General features: G+C 42.5%; 1 protein-coding gene across 2 annotated transcripts in view; it reads left to right on the top strand.

The window, feature by feature from the left end:
• The window catches only part of ERBB4 (erb-b2 receptor tyrosine kinase 4), a 581,304-nt gene that overhangs the window by 385,747 nt on the left and 180,438 nt on the right, over positions 1 to 15,119 (top strand). For both annotated transcript variants that reach the window (XM_053947445.1, XM_053947444.1), the window contains exon 4: positions 1,761 to 1,895. In XM_053947445.1, coding sequence (XP_053803420.1) covers positions 1,761 to 1,895 — 135 coding nt within the window. The remainder of the gene's footprint in view (positions 1 to 1,760; positions 1,896 to 15,119) is intronic.

Raw genomic sequence — 15,119 nt, forward strand, 5'->3', positions numbered from 1 at the left:
TTATAACATCTGTATTGCCTCACCCTTCACATGAGACTGGAAATAGAATAAAAATTTTTAAAACACCTCTCAGTTACCCCGTGTCTAAGTCAAAGAAAAGCTTAATCAACAATTGTGTGTGTGTGTGTTTAAGAAGCTATAAATGCAGATTTTACAGTTTTTCATTGTTTTTATGTTCTTTTTAATCAAAATCTGGGTCATAATGGATTAGGTAATCCAGTGTAGCTGGGACAACACAGAGAAATCACCACTAATCATGATTTCAGGTGTTCTTCTAAGCCCCCCTTTCTCCCCAGAGCAAAATTGTTAACAGATGCTGTATATTTTTTTTCTGTGATCATAAGAATATTATACAGACAGATCATTACTATATCTCTAATCTGGACTGTTTTTCTGTATCAGATTATTATCATTGTTCTCATTTATAAGCCCCTTTTCAATGAAAAGCCAAGCTTATAAACCAGAGGTTTCTAAGAAATAGTAATACTGATTAATATGGTAGGAAGATGCATTTACAGATGATCCTTTATTTAATACATTTCTTGATTGGGGGCTGCTTCATTTACACGCTGTGACCTATAAAGCCTGAAATTTAAAAAAGAAATAAAACAGTCATTCCTTTCATGGTGTGTGTAAAGGTTTGCATTCCCACTACAGCTTTTAAAGGTTTTCCTGGCAGATGAGGATTATCAGACTACCTTAATCAGGAATTATTCTTCATGTCTGTGTGAAAAGTGTGGCACTCCTGGCTCTACAGCAGCACTTCATGTCATTCCAAGGTGTCATTAGTAACTAACCTTCAGCATTTCTCTGCTGCAGCTTGAAGCTCTGACACTGAAGGTCTTAGACTCACATTTCCTGTTAACTTTCATGAAAGTCACAGGCATTGTCTCCTGCTTTGGAAATAACAGACAGGTTAAGTAGAGGAATTGTGAATTTGAGCAAGGGTTTAGGGGTAAAAAAAAAAAGTTTTTGCTCAAGAGGAAACTCTGGTGCTATGACCAACAACTGTAAGATCATATTCATGTTGAGATTTGATAAATCAAGTCTTTAGAGACAGGGCAACAGAGCAGCTTTTTAGACAAACTGCTATAAATGTGAAAATAAAAAGAAAACCCAAAACCCCCAACAAAACACAAAAGCCCCACAACCTAAGAAGAACCCCAGAACTTTTACCTGTTCAAAAACCATCTCTAACACAAAGCTTCCAGCAAGGCATGTCCATAGGAGTTTTGGACCACAGTGTTTGAGATTTGGATCGTTGCTTTGAGTGTTTTGGATGATGGTATTGCAGCAGCACAGGCTGTAATATAACATCTTCCCCAGACCTTGTGCTGTTTGGCCCCTTCTCGTGTCCTGTGGGCTCATCACAGCACAGTTCTTTATTGTAAGTTTTAAGCCTTTCTGCAAATGAATGAAATGCAGTATAGTGTGATTGATTGCTTGTGGTTTTAAAGTCATTTAAGTGCTGAAGGTTATTTTACCCACAAAATACAGAACTGTTCCATATGTGATCACACTGGAACAGAAAATAAACAACCGTGTGTCAGTCTTCATCAGGTTTCTTCTGCATGTGAATAAAGGGTTCCTGTTAACAAATCCTGTGAGCTGCTTGTCCTCCAGTTTTCAGATTATTAAATGAGATTACAGTGAGAACTTTTTTTGCATTTAAATTTTGTGCGCTCTCTCCAACACACGTTTTGCAATAGATTGAATCAGCTGTCTGAAGTCTTACAAGTATGTTGTTCTCTTGTTCACAGAGATACTGAATGGAGGGGTCTATGTTGGCCAGAACAAATTTCTCTGCTTTGCAGACACCATTCATTGGCAAGACATCGTGCGTAACCCCTGGGCCTCCAACTTCACTCTGGTTCCAACGAACGGCAGCTCAGGATGTAAGTACTGCTTTTATTCTCAGCCTTGTCATCCCCTCAGCATGAAACTGGATAAATATGGCCACAAGTTTTCCCTGATCCTCTGTTACGGAGAGTTATGTTGGTAAACTTTCCTTTCATTGTTCCCTGCATTTTTCTAAGTTTGTCCACTGCTTGGAGGACCACTTAGTCTGTTCTCAAAAACAGTGTCTGTAGAGGGTATTTGTGAACATCATACATTTTCTGAATTCTCTCTCATCTGCATTTTCTTTTTCTTCTTTTTTGCTAAAGCCACTGTGGAGCTATGGAAGCACATTGTTGTTTGTTTTGCATTTGTTCCTGCTGCTCAGTCTGGTCCTTGAGCCACAATGTTCTGTCTATGGCATGATAATGAACTGCTGGAGTAATTATGGTGAAAGCTCACAGATATTCTGACTTTAGATGAGAAGTGAACCTCAAAGAAATAGTTATCCTGTTGTCTTGTGTGTATATTGTTGAAGAGAGAGAGAGAATTTGCAGAGGATGGGGTGTTCTTCACAATACAACCAATAATTTTCTGTTCTTTATTATGTTTTCTTTATTTTAATGCTTTCCATTCCAAACTTGAAATATCTGTGTGCCTAGGGTTTCTCTATTTCCCTTCCCAAGAATTATTTGCCTTCAGTGAATCATTCTTACAATTCTTGCAGCAATAATGAGTTGTAGTGAATGGTGGTGACAGGGATAGAGAGTGTTTAAGCAAAATATTCCATAATGGAGTAAAGTGCATTCGGAATGAAGGCTGTGCTGTTAAACATTACCCTCAGGATGTGCCAACACTGAAATTCAGAGACAGGCTGGGAAGAAGTTTATATCACGTGTCAAATGTGGCACCACAGTAGACATATTGTTCTGAGCATTCCAGATTTGGGGACATTCTGGATTGCTTTCCATATCTGAAAGGTGTCCCTTGAGGATGTATAAATGACATATTGCCTCTCTAAATTTCACTACGGCCAGGAAACATTTCATTTCTTCTGTTGCATGTTGGCAACTCAGAAAAAAAACCCAAAACATTGAGACTGGATAGGGGCCATTTGATGAGTCCCCATAATTTCTAAGCAGCAACTTGTTTTTAACCAGGTGCTTTGTGGTGTAATAGATTTTATAGAAGGCTGACTTGCTTTTGTATATCTCATCTGCTCCCCTTAATACCAGAGCACAGGTACTTGTGATAAAGCTTCCTCCAGGAGCCTGCCAAGCTGCACTGCTCCTCGACATCCCAGCTCCAGAGCTGAGCCTCATCACTTCTGCCTCCTGGCTGGAAACCTGACATAGTTGTAATGCAGCCAGCTCTCTTATTTGCATCTTAAAAACCCTCATCACTGCTGATGATCAGTTCTAGGCAGAGCTGGTGAAACCTTTGAAGGTGAGGGAATGCCTGTACCCTTTTGAGGGTCATTGCTTCAAGAAAAAGATTTGGTTCTTACTCTGGTTTGTTCTGCAATTGGGTTTTCTTTTAACCTTTCCCAGTTCTTCAAGACAAATGCTTCTACTCTTTTAAAAAAGCAACCAACATCAATACTATCTTTTTGAGTAACAGAATTTTTACAGATGACTCCAGAAGAACTGGAACAAGATTCATTCTGAGTACTTTTAGAAACACACCCTGAAAGCAAAGGCAGCAGATATTAGTGCCCACACACAGCTAGATGAAAGAATGTATGGAGCAAAGTCCAGTTTTCTTCAAACTTTTTTTTTATTTCTTTTGAGTTGTTTTGAAATATATGGAAGGAACAATTTGTGCTTTGCCATTTGTACTTGATAAATAAGATAAACAGCATTATTTCAATGATTGGGATTATTTCAATGATTATTTCAATGATTGAGAGCTGTGTACCAAGTCAGCTTCATTAAGATAGCCACCCAAATTTTACTCTATTTTTCCTTACTTGGGATGAGGCAGTGCACAACTGGACTGTAATTTAATAAACATAAGTCTCTTCTGAGAAACTCAATCCTGTCTCAATACAATTCATGAGTCCTGTGAAATTTGATTGAATTAATCAAATAATCCAAACCATTTGTCTTCACAACTTACACAGGTGAAAATATAAACACCATTATACAAAAAGCCAACAAATGCTTAAAAAGGTCCTAAGGCTTTGGGTAACAAAGAACTGTAACAGAAATCACTATTTAAAATAGTCTGTAGTTAAATACCTGTCTGTGTGTGGGTGCTTGCATATGTACTATGCACACACATAGGACTTGGAGAAATGAACCTTGAATTTTAACCCTGGAAGTTGGTGTAAAATGTCATTAAATAAGGTATATACTTCTCAATTTTGGCTCACATGTCACTTTTCACAAACTGCTAAGGAGTATGAGTGCTTGCTGTGCCCAGCCTTGCTTTTCTCCACTGCTGCAGATGATGCTCAGTGCATTACAAAGTTCTTTTCTGCAAGGACTGTGACTCAGGATTTTCTGGATCCAGCAAGTGTATGTATTTACTGTTTAAGTCTCAGGTGTCTCCTATCCAATGGAAATCTTGGCTAAATCCAGTGGAACTACAGAAGTATGTATTGCTTGGCATTACTGAGAATATCACAATGTCAAAATATTTTGGAAAGAACTACTTACTAGGTTTTACTGTTTATCTACAAACCTTTGTAGGAGGGAACGTGAACCAGCCAATCCTGCTGTGTGAAGCTCAGCAAAGTCCATCCTAGCAGTAATTTAGGGAAGTCTTTGGAAGTGTGAGATCCTGTAAGACCTGGCTAGCAGCATCATGTACCACGTTTAGCCATGACTGGCAGGACTGGAGCACACCTTATACCCCAGGAATTGAGAGGGCAGTGGTAGTGGCTGTCATAGTTGAGACAGAGACAATACAAAGCAACACACTCCTTTTTCAGAAGGCTTCAAACCTGTTTTTATTATAGCATGCATGCTTTTTATACATTCTTACAAAACTCATAAGTTTACACTTTACTCATTGGTCACAAGACACAAACAAAGTGCTTATCAGAATAGGCAGTTGCAGGTTTCTCTTATTTTTCCTTTTTCACTCTTGGTTTCTATGTCAATGACCTTGGTAGAAAATTCTTTCAGGGGTAAACATGGATCCTCTTGTCAAACCTCTCTGGCACACAGAAGTGGCTGTAAAACCTCTTTGACACCTGGCAGTGAATGTGTGCAGAGACAGAGGCTGTGACCTGCCCTGAGTGTCAGGATCTGGTACCTCAACCAAACACAGCACCCAACACAGTTTGGTGCTCTGGCATCACTGGCGTTGCTTCCAGCCATCAGTAGAGGACAAAAAATGTCCCCAGAGGTGTCTACATGTCCAAAAGAGGAGTGCCCAGCCTCAGAGAAGACTCCCATGCTTGCTGGGCTTTGGCCATGGCCAGAGTGGCTGCAGCAGGGTGATGTGGATGCAGTGTCACGTCAGGCACAGCTGGGCACCAGCGTGTGTGGGAGCTCAGGGCACAGCCCTGTCAGGGAGCTGCCACTGCAGGTGCCCATGCTGTTCCCTTTCCCAGCCAGCTGGAAAAGCTGATAATGGTCTGACTTCAGGGATAATTTCGCTTGAACCCTCCCTCGCTGCTCCACTGCAATCAGCAGAGGAAGACAAAAGGGTGGAATGAAACAAAGATGCTCCGAAGTAAAATCAGTCCCCTGCCTCTGTGCCTGTTTCATACCTTGGATCTGCCAATTCTGGCAATCTCCTTCATTCACATCAGTGCTAGACAGAAGAGAATATGGCCAGTGCACTCTGGGAATAAAGCTCCTCTGATTCCCTTCTTCACAGGCTTTCATTGTCACATCAGTGCTAAGGAGCCAGTTGAAAAGGCCATGGTGTCTTAAACACTGACAGAAATACTGCAGACATGTGAATCCTGAGTGCTGCTTCTCCTTTTTTCTTCAAGTTCTGATCAAATGCATGCAGAAGAGCTCGTGTTGGAGGCCTGAGTGACACGGTGTCACCGTTCAGATGCACAGAGGCGGTGGCTGCTGGCGCAGCGCTCGAATAAACAAACCCTGCACCAGGGGCCACACGTGCTTCAGCTCTCCCAGGACACAGCCTCTGTGCCTGGCATTTTGACTCGCACACACCCTGAAATATTTACTGCTTGCACCACCTTCCCACACTGGTATCTCATAGCTGAAGCTTTTGGAATTAGTTGTAACTTGAAAGCAGCCTACTTTTCTGTTTGCCTGAATTCTGCACTGCCAGCCTGGGGTTTTAGGCTGAGCACATCGCAGTGGGAATCTCAAAAGCACTTAACTCTCCAAGGAACAAAATTTTCTCTTTAGGTTTGCGTTATTGAAATTGTTTCTGCAACAATGCTGAAAATCTATTTTCCCTCCTTCCACAAATCAGCCATGAATTCAAGCATTGGCCAAACATGCTGAAGCCTTGCTTTGCAAGAGCCTATTCCCCTGTTAGCACATCCACTTTTTGGATGCAGTCCCTTAACTGAAGAGCTAGAGCTCTGCTCTTCAGAGGTAGAAACCCAGGGTGCAGATCCCAGCAGGGAAAATAAATAAAGCAGAGGAAAAGAATGAGGCTTCTTGCCTAAAATGCCTCCAGATTAGTAGAGCTCTTTGAGCAGCTTTTGGGAAAGTCCAGTGAAAATCTGGCTGCTTTCATCTGTGTCTTCAATATTCTCCTCAGTTTTGTTGTTAGCAGGAGCTGGACAAACCACATTTTGTCAGGTGAGCTCTTTTACAGCATTTAACAAAGTCCATAGTATTAAATTAGAATTTTCAGAGGAACTTTTCTTGGAGCTTTTGTTTTACAGAAAAGCTTGTAGAGTTTGAATTATTGCATTGAGGTCACTTCCATAGCCAATAGCATGTGTTCAAATCAGTCAGAAATGCTCTTAGAAATATTGAAACTACAGATGCGTGTTCACGATAGAGCTGGTGACTGGTGGCTGGTAATATGGATGCAAAAATCATTCTAAAATTTTCAAGTTTAAAAAAAATTAAGTTGCTTCTCAAGGAGTTGTTTAAAAAAATGCTGGACTTTCTTGAAATTCAATTCAAGTATTTTCTTGAAACCAAGTTTCTGCTCAGTCTGAAGTGTAGTGAGATCTCTGGAAAAAATTCCCTTTGTCGATCTGGCTTTTCATCTGAGTGCCTGTCAGCTGTGAATAAAGCTGGAGTTTTTGGCAAGGTACTTTTTCAGGCAGAACAACTTCAGTTCCTTGCTCTTCACAGCCTGGTGCTCTTCTGCCATTGCTTTGTATCTAATTGCAGCCTGTGGTGTGAGAGCACCCCAGTCTGAGCTGTGCAGAAGCACTGCTGCAGAGTTACAGGGAGAAAAGACTTGGTCTGCAGGGCTGTGCCTGTGACTCAATAAATCCCATGGTGTATTCCAGAGAAACGCTGCTTGAAAACTCCTCTCTTCCAAAATTTGGCTCTTTTTTGCCTATTGATTCACAGATTTTTCAAGATCAAAAGGAGCCTTGAAACATCATTAGTTGTATTTTCTGTATGCAGAGGCCTGGAATATCAGCAGCTTGCCTGGTGTGGAGCTCAGTGACTTCCCTGACCACAGCTTATCTTCCAGCCTGGCTTTGAGGTCCCAGTGGCCGTGGTGCTCTGTGCACTCTCCTGGCACTGCCCTGGAGCTTTGCACAAGTGCAGCTGTCCCTCCAGAAGTTGGTTACTTGCCAGTATTAAAAGGAATAATAGCAGCTGCCTTTAATCTGAGCACAATTTTAAAGAACAGATGTTGCATCTTGCACTTTCTGTGGCTGCTCAAGGAGCCCTCCTAGCCAGCTTTTTCTCTCTGTGTACTGTGTCATCAGCTCACCTCCTGATCTTCTTCCAAAAGCTGGACAGATGGAGGATCTCCCATCTCAAGGAGGAATTTCTTTCCAGCCCCAGAGGAATTTTCATTGCTCATCAATGTAAACTGTCTTTTTCAGTTTGCTTTTAGAAGGCTGAAGCCAAAGCGTGCGTGGCATTTTATTCCTCATATAACCAATAGAAGTAAAAATTATACCCTTTGTGTTTCAGCTTCATGTGAGGAATTTGGTGTTCAGGCAGTTCTGAGATCTGTGTGCTTTAGTGTCTCCCTTTTTTCTCCCAGCAAATACAGCCTGTGTGTTCTGTTCTGAAATATGCAATCTTATGTTTGGCTCCATAAAAGTCATTTGGTGTGAATGACTCCAGCTTAGCTGCCAGTCTGGCTCACTCTCTGATACTGGCTGCTCCTCACTGTAATTTGCTGGGATTTCACTCTTCTTGTCATCTGTACACTTTATTGCCTGGCATATTTTAATAATTTCTAAACCTTTGTCTGGAATATTAAGAAGTGTCAGTCCTGGGGATCCCTGGGGAGCAACACCCCAATTGTATTATAATTGCTCATTTACAGCTACTTTTGGAGAGTCCCCAGTTAGCTGGGTCTCATTGCATTTTTCATGTGTTTTATTAATATTGAAACATAGAGACAAATCTAATTAAATGTTTACTATTTAGCCCGTGCTTTGCATTTTAATTAAAGGAACAAAAAATGGACTTCCCAGTTGTGTAGCTGCTTATGAAGTCAGCCCTCAGTGCTCTTGGCAATCCAAGCTGTCAGTGACCTTACCTGGGAGCAGGGGTCTTTGGAAGCATTGCAGCTCAGTTTGACATACTTATCCCTCTATTTGGTTGATGGGAGTCAGTGTGAGCTCTGTAATTTTTGTCTTTTTTTTTTTTTCCCTTAATTTTTTCTGTCACACTGTGAGTTGCTTTTTGAAGTTAACTTGCCCCCAGCCCCGATAACTGAGCATTTGTTGGGCCATGTTCTAGTGCCAGTTTTCCACATGCTAGCAAATGGAGTAATAGGGTTTCTAAAATATACTTCTTTCAAATATTACAGAAATTGGAACAATCTGGTAGAAACTGAGTTTAGCAGATATGTCTTTATGTCAAACTAATTTAAGGCCAGAAGCTCCTTATATATTTTTTTTAATTGTTATAGGAGAAAATCTCACATGTGGGTATATGTATATTCTTCTCAGCATATGTACTATATTCTTGTCCTGTGTTTCACAAGGAGTATGAGTTAATATTTGCATGGAATTTTGGATAAGTGATAAGCTTTGTATTCTTGCTTGGGTATTAAGAGTCTCTGTTTGGAGTTGCCAGCAAGGGATGTGGGTGCATTTGTGTACAGGTGTTTATTGCAGCTACAGAATGAGGCCTGGCAGATGGGCAGCCCCTTGATTTAATGTTCAGTAGTGACCTTGTAACTCTTCACAGAGCACAGTAACTCAGCTTTTGTACCAGAAGTTGCCATATTAGAAAAGGATCATTTTTACACTCATCTGGAAATTTATACTCAGATCAGACCACTGGGTGTTTAACTCTGAAGTAATTATGTGATAGCTATGAAGAATAGGGGTTTGTCAGATCCTTGCCACCTCTCCCAAAGCTCCTGACCTTGCACCAGTTCTCAGGTGTGCTGTGCCTGAACTGGATAAAAATGCTGTTCATGTCCACCCCAGTGTTTTCAGCTGGGCCACCCAAAACAGATTCCTGCTCCAGACCAGTCCTGCTGCCCTTGGGAAGCCACAGCCATGCTGATGAAATATGGAGGCTTGGATCAGAGCAGGAGAAGGATGGAGTCCTTTCCCTCAGATGTAAAAAAGCCATTGGTTAGTAAGGATTGAAGGAGGTTAATGCAGCGAAATTAAAAGTACAAGGAAAGCTTTCCTTCAGAGCAGTGGGTGCTTCTGTAACAGGAGACAATTACATGTAAATCCTGAGTGTTTGTAAACCCCCCAACCCTCAGTACCAGGACACAGATGAGATAACCACATTTTGTCCAGTTATTCTTGCAAGGTATTTTGTGTTTTTTTCCAAGCCATGAGGATTTTGCTCTGCAGAAGGCCAGAGTAACAGCAATATATTTATGTATGCTGCTGAAAAGAGGGAAGTGACTAATTCATGCTTAAAGCCACCTTTCAGAATAGCTAGTGTATCATTTTTGGTGTACATCTAAATTGGAAACTACCTACAGAGAAAATGGCATTGCAGAAAGTACACCCTGAAGACATTTGTTATTGCAGAGTTTGTTAAATTATAGCCTTTCATTGAGGTTATTACTTGGAGTTCAATTAACATTTTAAATGTATGTTTGGAGACCAGCAAACAGGGCCTCAGCAGACCAGAACAGTTCCCTACCACCAGCATCACCATGGCAAAGCAAAGCCAGGAGGAGAAGCTGTTCTTTTCCATAAAAAGCCACAAACATTTTGTGAAAGCTCCTTCCATGTGGCTTCACGGGCTTAAAGCACTGCACTTCAGCAGCAGTTATGGTTTCATGGACATCTCAGTTGGAAAGAGAATTTGTATCAGACAGAAAGTCCCACATCTGCCTTTTGTTCAGGCTGCTTTTTGGAGGCTGCTTTTTTGGAGGCTGCTTTTCCTTCCATTAAGGCATCTCTAGTGCAGACATAATTTATTTATTTACCTGGAATTGAAAGGCAAATACAGTAACAGAAAAATTTGATTTTACAGAATAGTCTTTGCCAAGCAGATATATCTGAAGATGGAGGAATACATGAAATCTAGTAGTACAATGAACTTGATTTGCATTAGAGTGGCAAGCTGAACTGCTTGAAGTTGCCTGTAATGTTTTTTCCTCAGCCCAGAACAGTGTGTTTTAAATAAAGGGAATCAGTTTAGCTTTCTAGTAAATACCTTCAGCCAGCATTTTCAGAAGGGATTTCTCAATTGGTGACTGCCCTTGAAAGAGATTTGAAAGGCAAGTGGACGTGGCACCTAATGGAAATACGATGCCTCTCACAGCTGAGTTACTGAATAAAAAGTAAGTAATGAACACAAATAAGAAAAAATAATGCTGTGAGGGACAGAACTCCTTATGCTGCCAGACCCCAGCAAAGTAACTGCTACAGACATGGGGATTTCCAGCAATCATGGGCACAGAGAGGAGGGCACAGAGAAAACCAGCATTAACAGTTTCTGAGGAATCTCAGGCATGGGCATCTCTTGGCGCTGAGAAATATATTTTGCAAAAATACAAACAAAAAATACTCGGCTGCAGACCAACCCCATCCCTGCCACAGTGCTGAGCAGTTTCACTGAGTATCCTCCTTCCTTCCTTTAGCAGTTGCAGGGTGAAAGTCACTCCCCCTGTGGCAGAGGTTACCATGCTGATGTATAAAACATCACAGTGGTTCTGTAGGTACAGAACTGAAGTAGGGCTCCACATAGTGGTGTGTAGCAACTCTTGGCAAATGCTCATCTGTTAATGGCAACCTGTGTGTGTATAAAGTATTAGTGCACAGCACCTGTTTATGAGCAGATTGGTGTTTAAGCAGTGTATTGCACAAGGGAGAGACTTTTTCAGGCTGAATGAAAGCATTCCTCTCCCTCACAGGCAGCTTGTTCATCACAAGCACCCGTGTTTCTTGAAAGCAGGAAACAACCCCCAAATAGTCAGAATATTTAAAATAGCCTAATTGCATGGTGATTGCCAGATTTGTAGTGAGTGGGTGGGTAGGATTGGTCTCTCACAGCAAGCTTCAGCTGCTCTCACAACCCTCCTTCAAAGAGCTGCTTAGGGAGAGGGGAAGGAAAGAAAGTGTATAAAATCAGCTGCTGAATAGTGTCTGCAGGATCTGGAAGCTGCTGTGTGCCTCCCACCCTGCCTGCCCTCAGATGGGCTTGGTTGGTGCCTCACAGGGTGGGTGCAGTGTCAGCACCACCCAGGTGGCTTCTCCCAACACACTGTTCTGCTCCCTTCATCAAACCCAAAACCACCCCAAGCCTTTGTTGCTGTCACATCTGTGGTTTTTAAGGATTTTGTTAGGTCTATCTGTTCTGGCAGAAACTCTCAGAACTGTCATGAGAGTTGCTGTCCTGGCTAAAGGGCTCTGGCCACAGGTCTGCTCAAACGCAGGGCAGCTTCAGGGTCTTCCTTCTGGTCCCTTCACACCATCATGCAGTATTACACCTATGTGACAGTCCCATCATGCCCAAAGCATCACCTCCTAGCAGATCTCTGATAACTGAAAATTGTCCAGGAAATTGCAGTTTGAAATTTGTATGATTATTTTCATTAATTTTTTGTGTATAGGAAACACTTAATCTAAATATCAGAATATGTGTCCAACCATCGTTTTCCAACAGAGAAGGGGCTTCTGTGCTCCAAGTATTGCTTTGAAATAATCAGTTTTGTTTCAAATAGCCAGAAATACATTTTGGATAAGCATATTAAGAGGCTTATCCAAACTTAAAAAACTGACCTAAAACTGGACTCCAGATTTCATGGGAATGAGGAATTCCTTTTTAGTATTTCCATATAATTGAGTCAGAAGTTGATTAATACATTAGCAGTTCTAAATACACCCTGCCAGACTCTAGGAATACTACATGGGATCAAGAAAGAACAAAATGATTTTTAAAAGCCAATTCAATTTCAAGTTTTGATTTCCTTTCTTTGAGGTTATTACTTTGTTTAAAAAATGAAAACTGTATGTCCCTCTGTTGGAACTTTATTACTGCTTTGGCTGCATTACAGGAACATTATAACAGGACAGCATTTTGATTGATGTGGCATTGACTGACTTGACCTGTTTGAGGAGCTGCTGTTAAACCCACACAAGAACACTCTGAGCTGTGTGTTTGAGTTTGTTGAGAGCCTCCTCTGAAAATCTCATCTAATGGTGCAGGAATTTTCCTCCCAGCTCTGCACATCCTGTCCCCCTCCAAAAAGCAACTTATATCTGCATCCTTCTGTTCTCAGCCGAGCTGTGCATCAGACAGTGAGTGCTGCTGCTCTCATGGACAGAGACCTGGCTCCAGATTTATTCCAGGCTCTGCCACAGGTGCCCATGTGCTCCCCTGCTGTTGGCTTGTTTGTGGGTTTGGATTTCCTGTGCTGTCACACCAGAAAAGTGCCAGGTCTGAGAGCCAGTGGGCAGTGAAGGATGCAGTGCCAGTGCTGGGCATCGCAGTCACTGCTGCTGAGACAGGAAATGTGGGCACTTCCAGACACCCCCATGCAGGGGGAAATGCTGAGGTGAATATAAAGGCATAGAATATGTTGGCTTTCTGTGGTCTCTGTCTGCTTAATCTGAAGTGCCTTCCTCTCACAGACCTGTCTCCTGCTCACCCTCAAATTTCCTCTGTAAGACTGGCTTTTCTCCCCTTTTTCTCCACATTATCTGCTCGGGGGTTCTTCAGGGTGTGGGGGAGCAGGGTTCAGTTTCCTACCTTGCATCAAGGCATTCAAATCTGTACGTCCTGGCTCTCACCTCCCAGTGGAAACTGCCCCAGGCTGGTCTTAGTTGGCATATTTTCTAATTTATCTGTTGAAGTTCTGAGTATTAAGTAATCATTAAGTTAAATACAGATATAATCCTAGGGCTGCTCTGATCCATGGCTCTCCAGTGATCACAGCCACCGAGCTGCAGGCACGAGCCCAGGGATGGCTGTGTGCTGTGCCCAGCTCTCTCCCTTTGGTCTGAAGAGCTCCCTGTGTCAGGAGAGCTGTCCTGGGGAGGGATGGCTGCCAGCTCTGTGCTTTCCCCTTCCAGAGAGCAGCCCCAGACTGTTTCTTGCCTTGCTGACCTGAGAGGAGAGAGCCTTCATCACAGGAAGCAGAGGAGAGAATGAGATGTGGCACCCTGGGTGAGATGTCACATATAGGTGATGGAATAGCACCCTCTCCTTCCCCACAGAGGAAAGAGGAAATAAGAGCTACTCCAGGATTTGGAAGGGGCCTGGGGTTGTTATCTGTGTGCTTTGGGGATGGTCCACTGGAGGGAATGTGTTTCACTCTGACCCCAGTGTGCAGGCACCAGGCTGCTCTTCTGCTCCTGCTGCGCTGAGGGAGGAGGGGCAGTTACCTATGGATGGTTTTTTAACAATAATGATTACAACGGAAGGATTCCTGAGGCTTTGTTATTCTTGATGAGCCTGCCAAGCAGCAGGTATGACTTGACCTATCCTTTTAGCCTTCTGGCTGTGTCTCCCCATTTGCTCAGCATCCCTGTGTGCATGTTCAGGAAGGCATTTGATGCTGATTGGAACTAATTCACCATCACAGTGGGGGGAATTCACTTACATTGCTCTGTGCTAACAGCTATAAGCAGTGATAATTAATAGCTCCTAATTGCTTAATCAGTGTAAAGTTTTAGACTATGTCATATGTGAAGGTTTTTATTTTGTGTGGATGACTAAACCCCCAATTAATGCATCGAGTCACACAGCCTTACCAGTGCTGTCTGCTCCAGACAGAGAAAAATAACCAGTGTCTTCATTACCCCCCTCAGGTCCCTTTCTGTAGTCATTACTGTGGCCTGAAGACATTTTTCTGTAGCAGCTGCAGTAATGTTACAGTGAGCTCCCTATCAGCTCAGAGCTGTCAGCAGCAGATATGAATCCACCAGCCCGAGCCCGTTCGGTGCTGCTGACATGCTCTTCTTGACTTTCCATTTATTCCTTTACCCCTGGTGGCCAATCTCTCTTAAAATCAAAACTGTCTGCCACCAGCAATATCTGGCAATACTCTGTGATTTTGCAGCTCTCAACAGACACCCGGTCCCTGTGCACACACAAGGCTTGTCTCCATCCCACATTACTCAAGGTAATGCATCCCTCTTTGGTATTCAGTTTTTGTTTTCTTTAGTGCTGGCTAAGTTTTATCTCTGCTCCCTCTCCCCCTCACGCTGTCCCTGTATCTCTTTCCGTGCCTGTCTTTCAGGACGTATCTCTTGGATTGTTTTCATTTCCCAGACCTGTTTCCCAGGCCAGTTTCTTTTCAGCTGCTTGTCCCTGAGTCCCTCTCCATTTGTGTTTGTCTCTTTTCTTATCTGCTGAGGAAGATGAAGGGGAGATAGAGGTGTTGACTGGCAGAACTGGAGCTGCCTGTTGGAAGTGATCGTGAGCAGGAGTTTGCTTCCACCCTCACAGAGCTCCTGGCTGGATGCATCCTCCTGGCAGGTGGAGTTGTGTCTGATTAGGCCATCCTTTAAAACTTATTTCTAGTTCTATTTCTCTCTCAACAATGTCTGTCTTATTCTATCACATTTCTAAGTCAGCATTTCTTATCTCAAGGTTTACATACAGATACATACTATGTAAGTCTTCTGTCAAACCTTGAGAATTCTCTACAAATTAATTTCTCACAGGGTTGGGCTCTAGGGAACGGATGGATGGATGGATGGATGGATGGATGGATGGATGGATGGATGGATGGATGGATGGATGGATGGATGGATGGATGGATCC

The sequence above is a fragment of the Vidua chalybeata genome, chromosome 7, assembly GCF_026979565.1.
Source record: "Vidua chalybeata isolate OUT-0048 chromosome 7, bVidCha1 merged haplotype, whole genome shotgun sequence".
Lineage (NCBI taxonomy): Eukaryota > Metazoa > Chordata > Aves > Passeriformes > Viduidae > Vidua > Vidua chalybeata.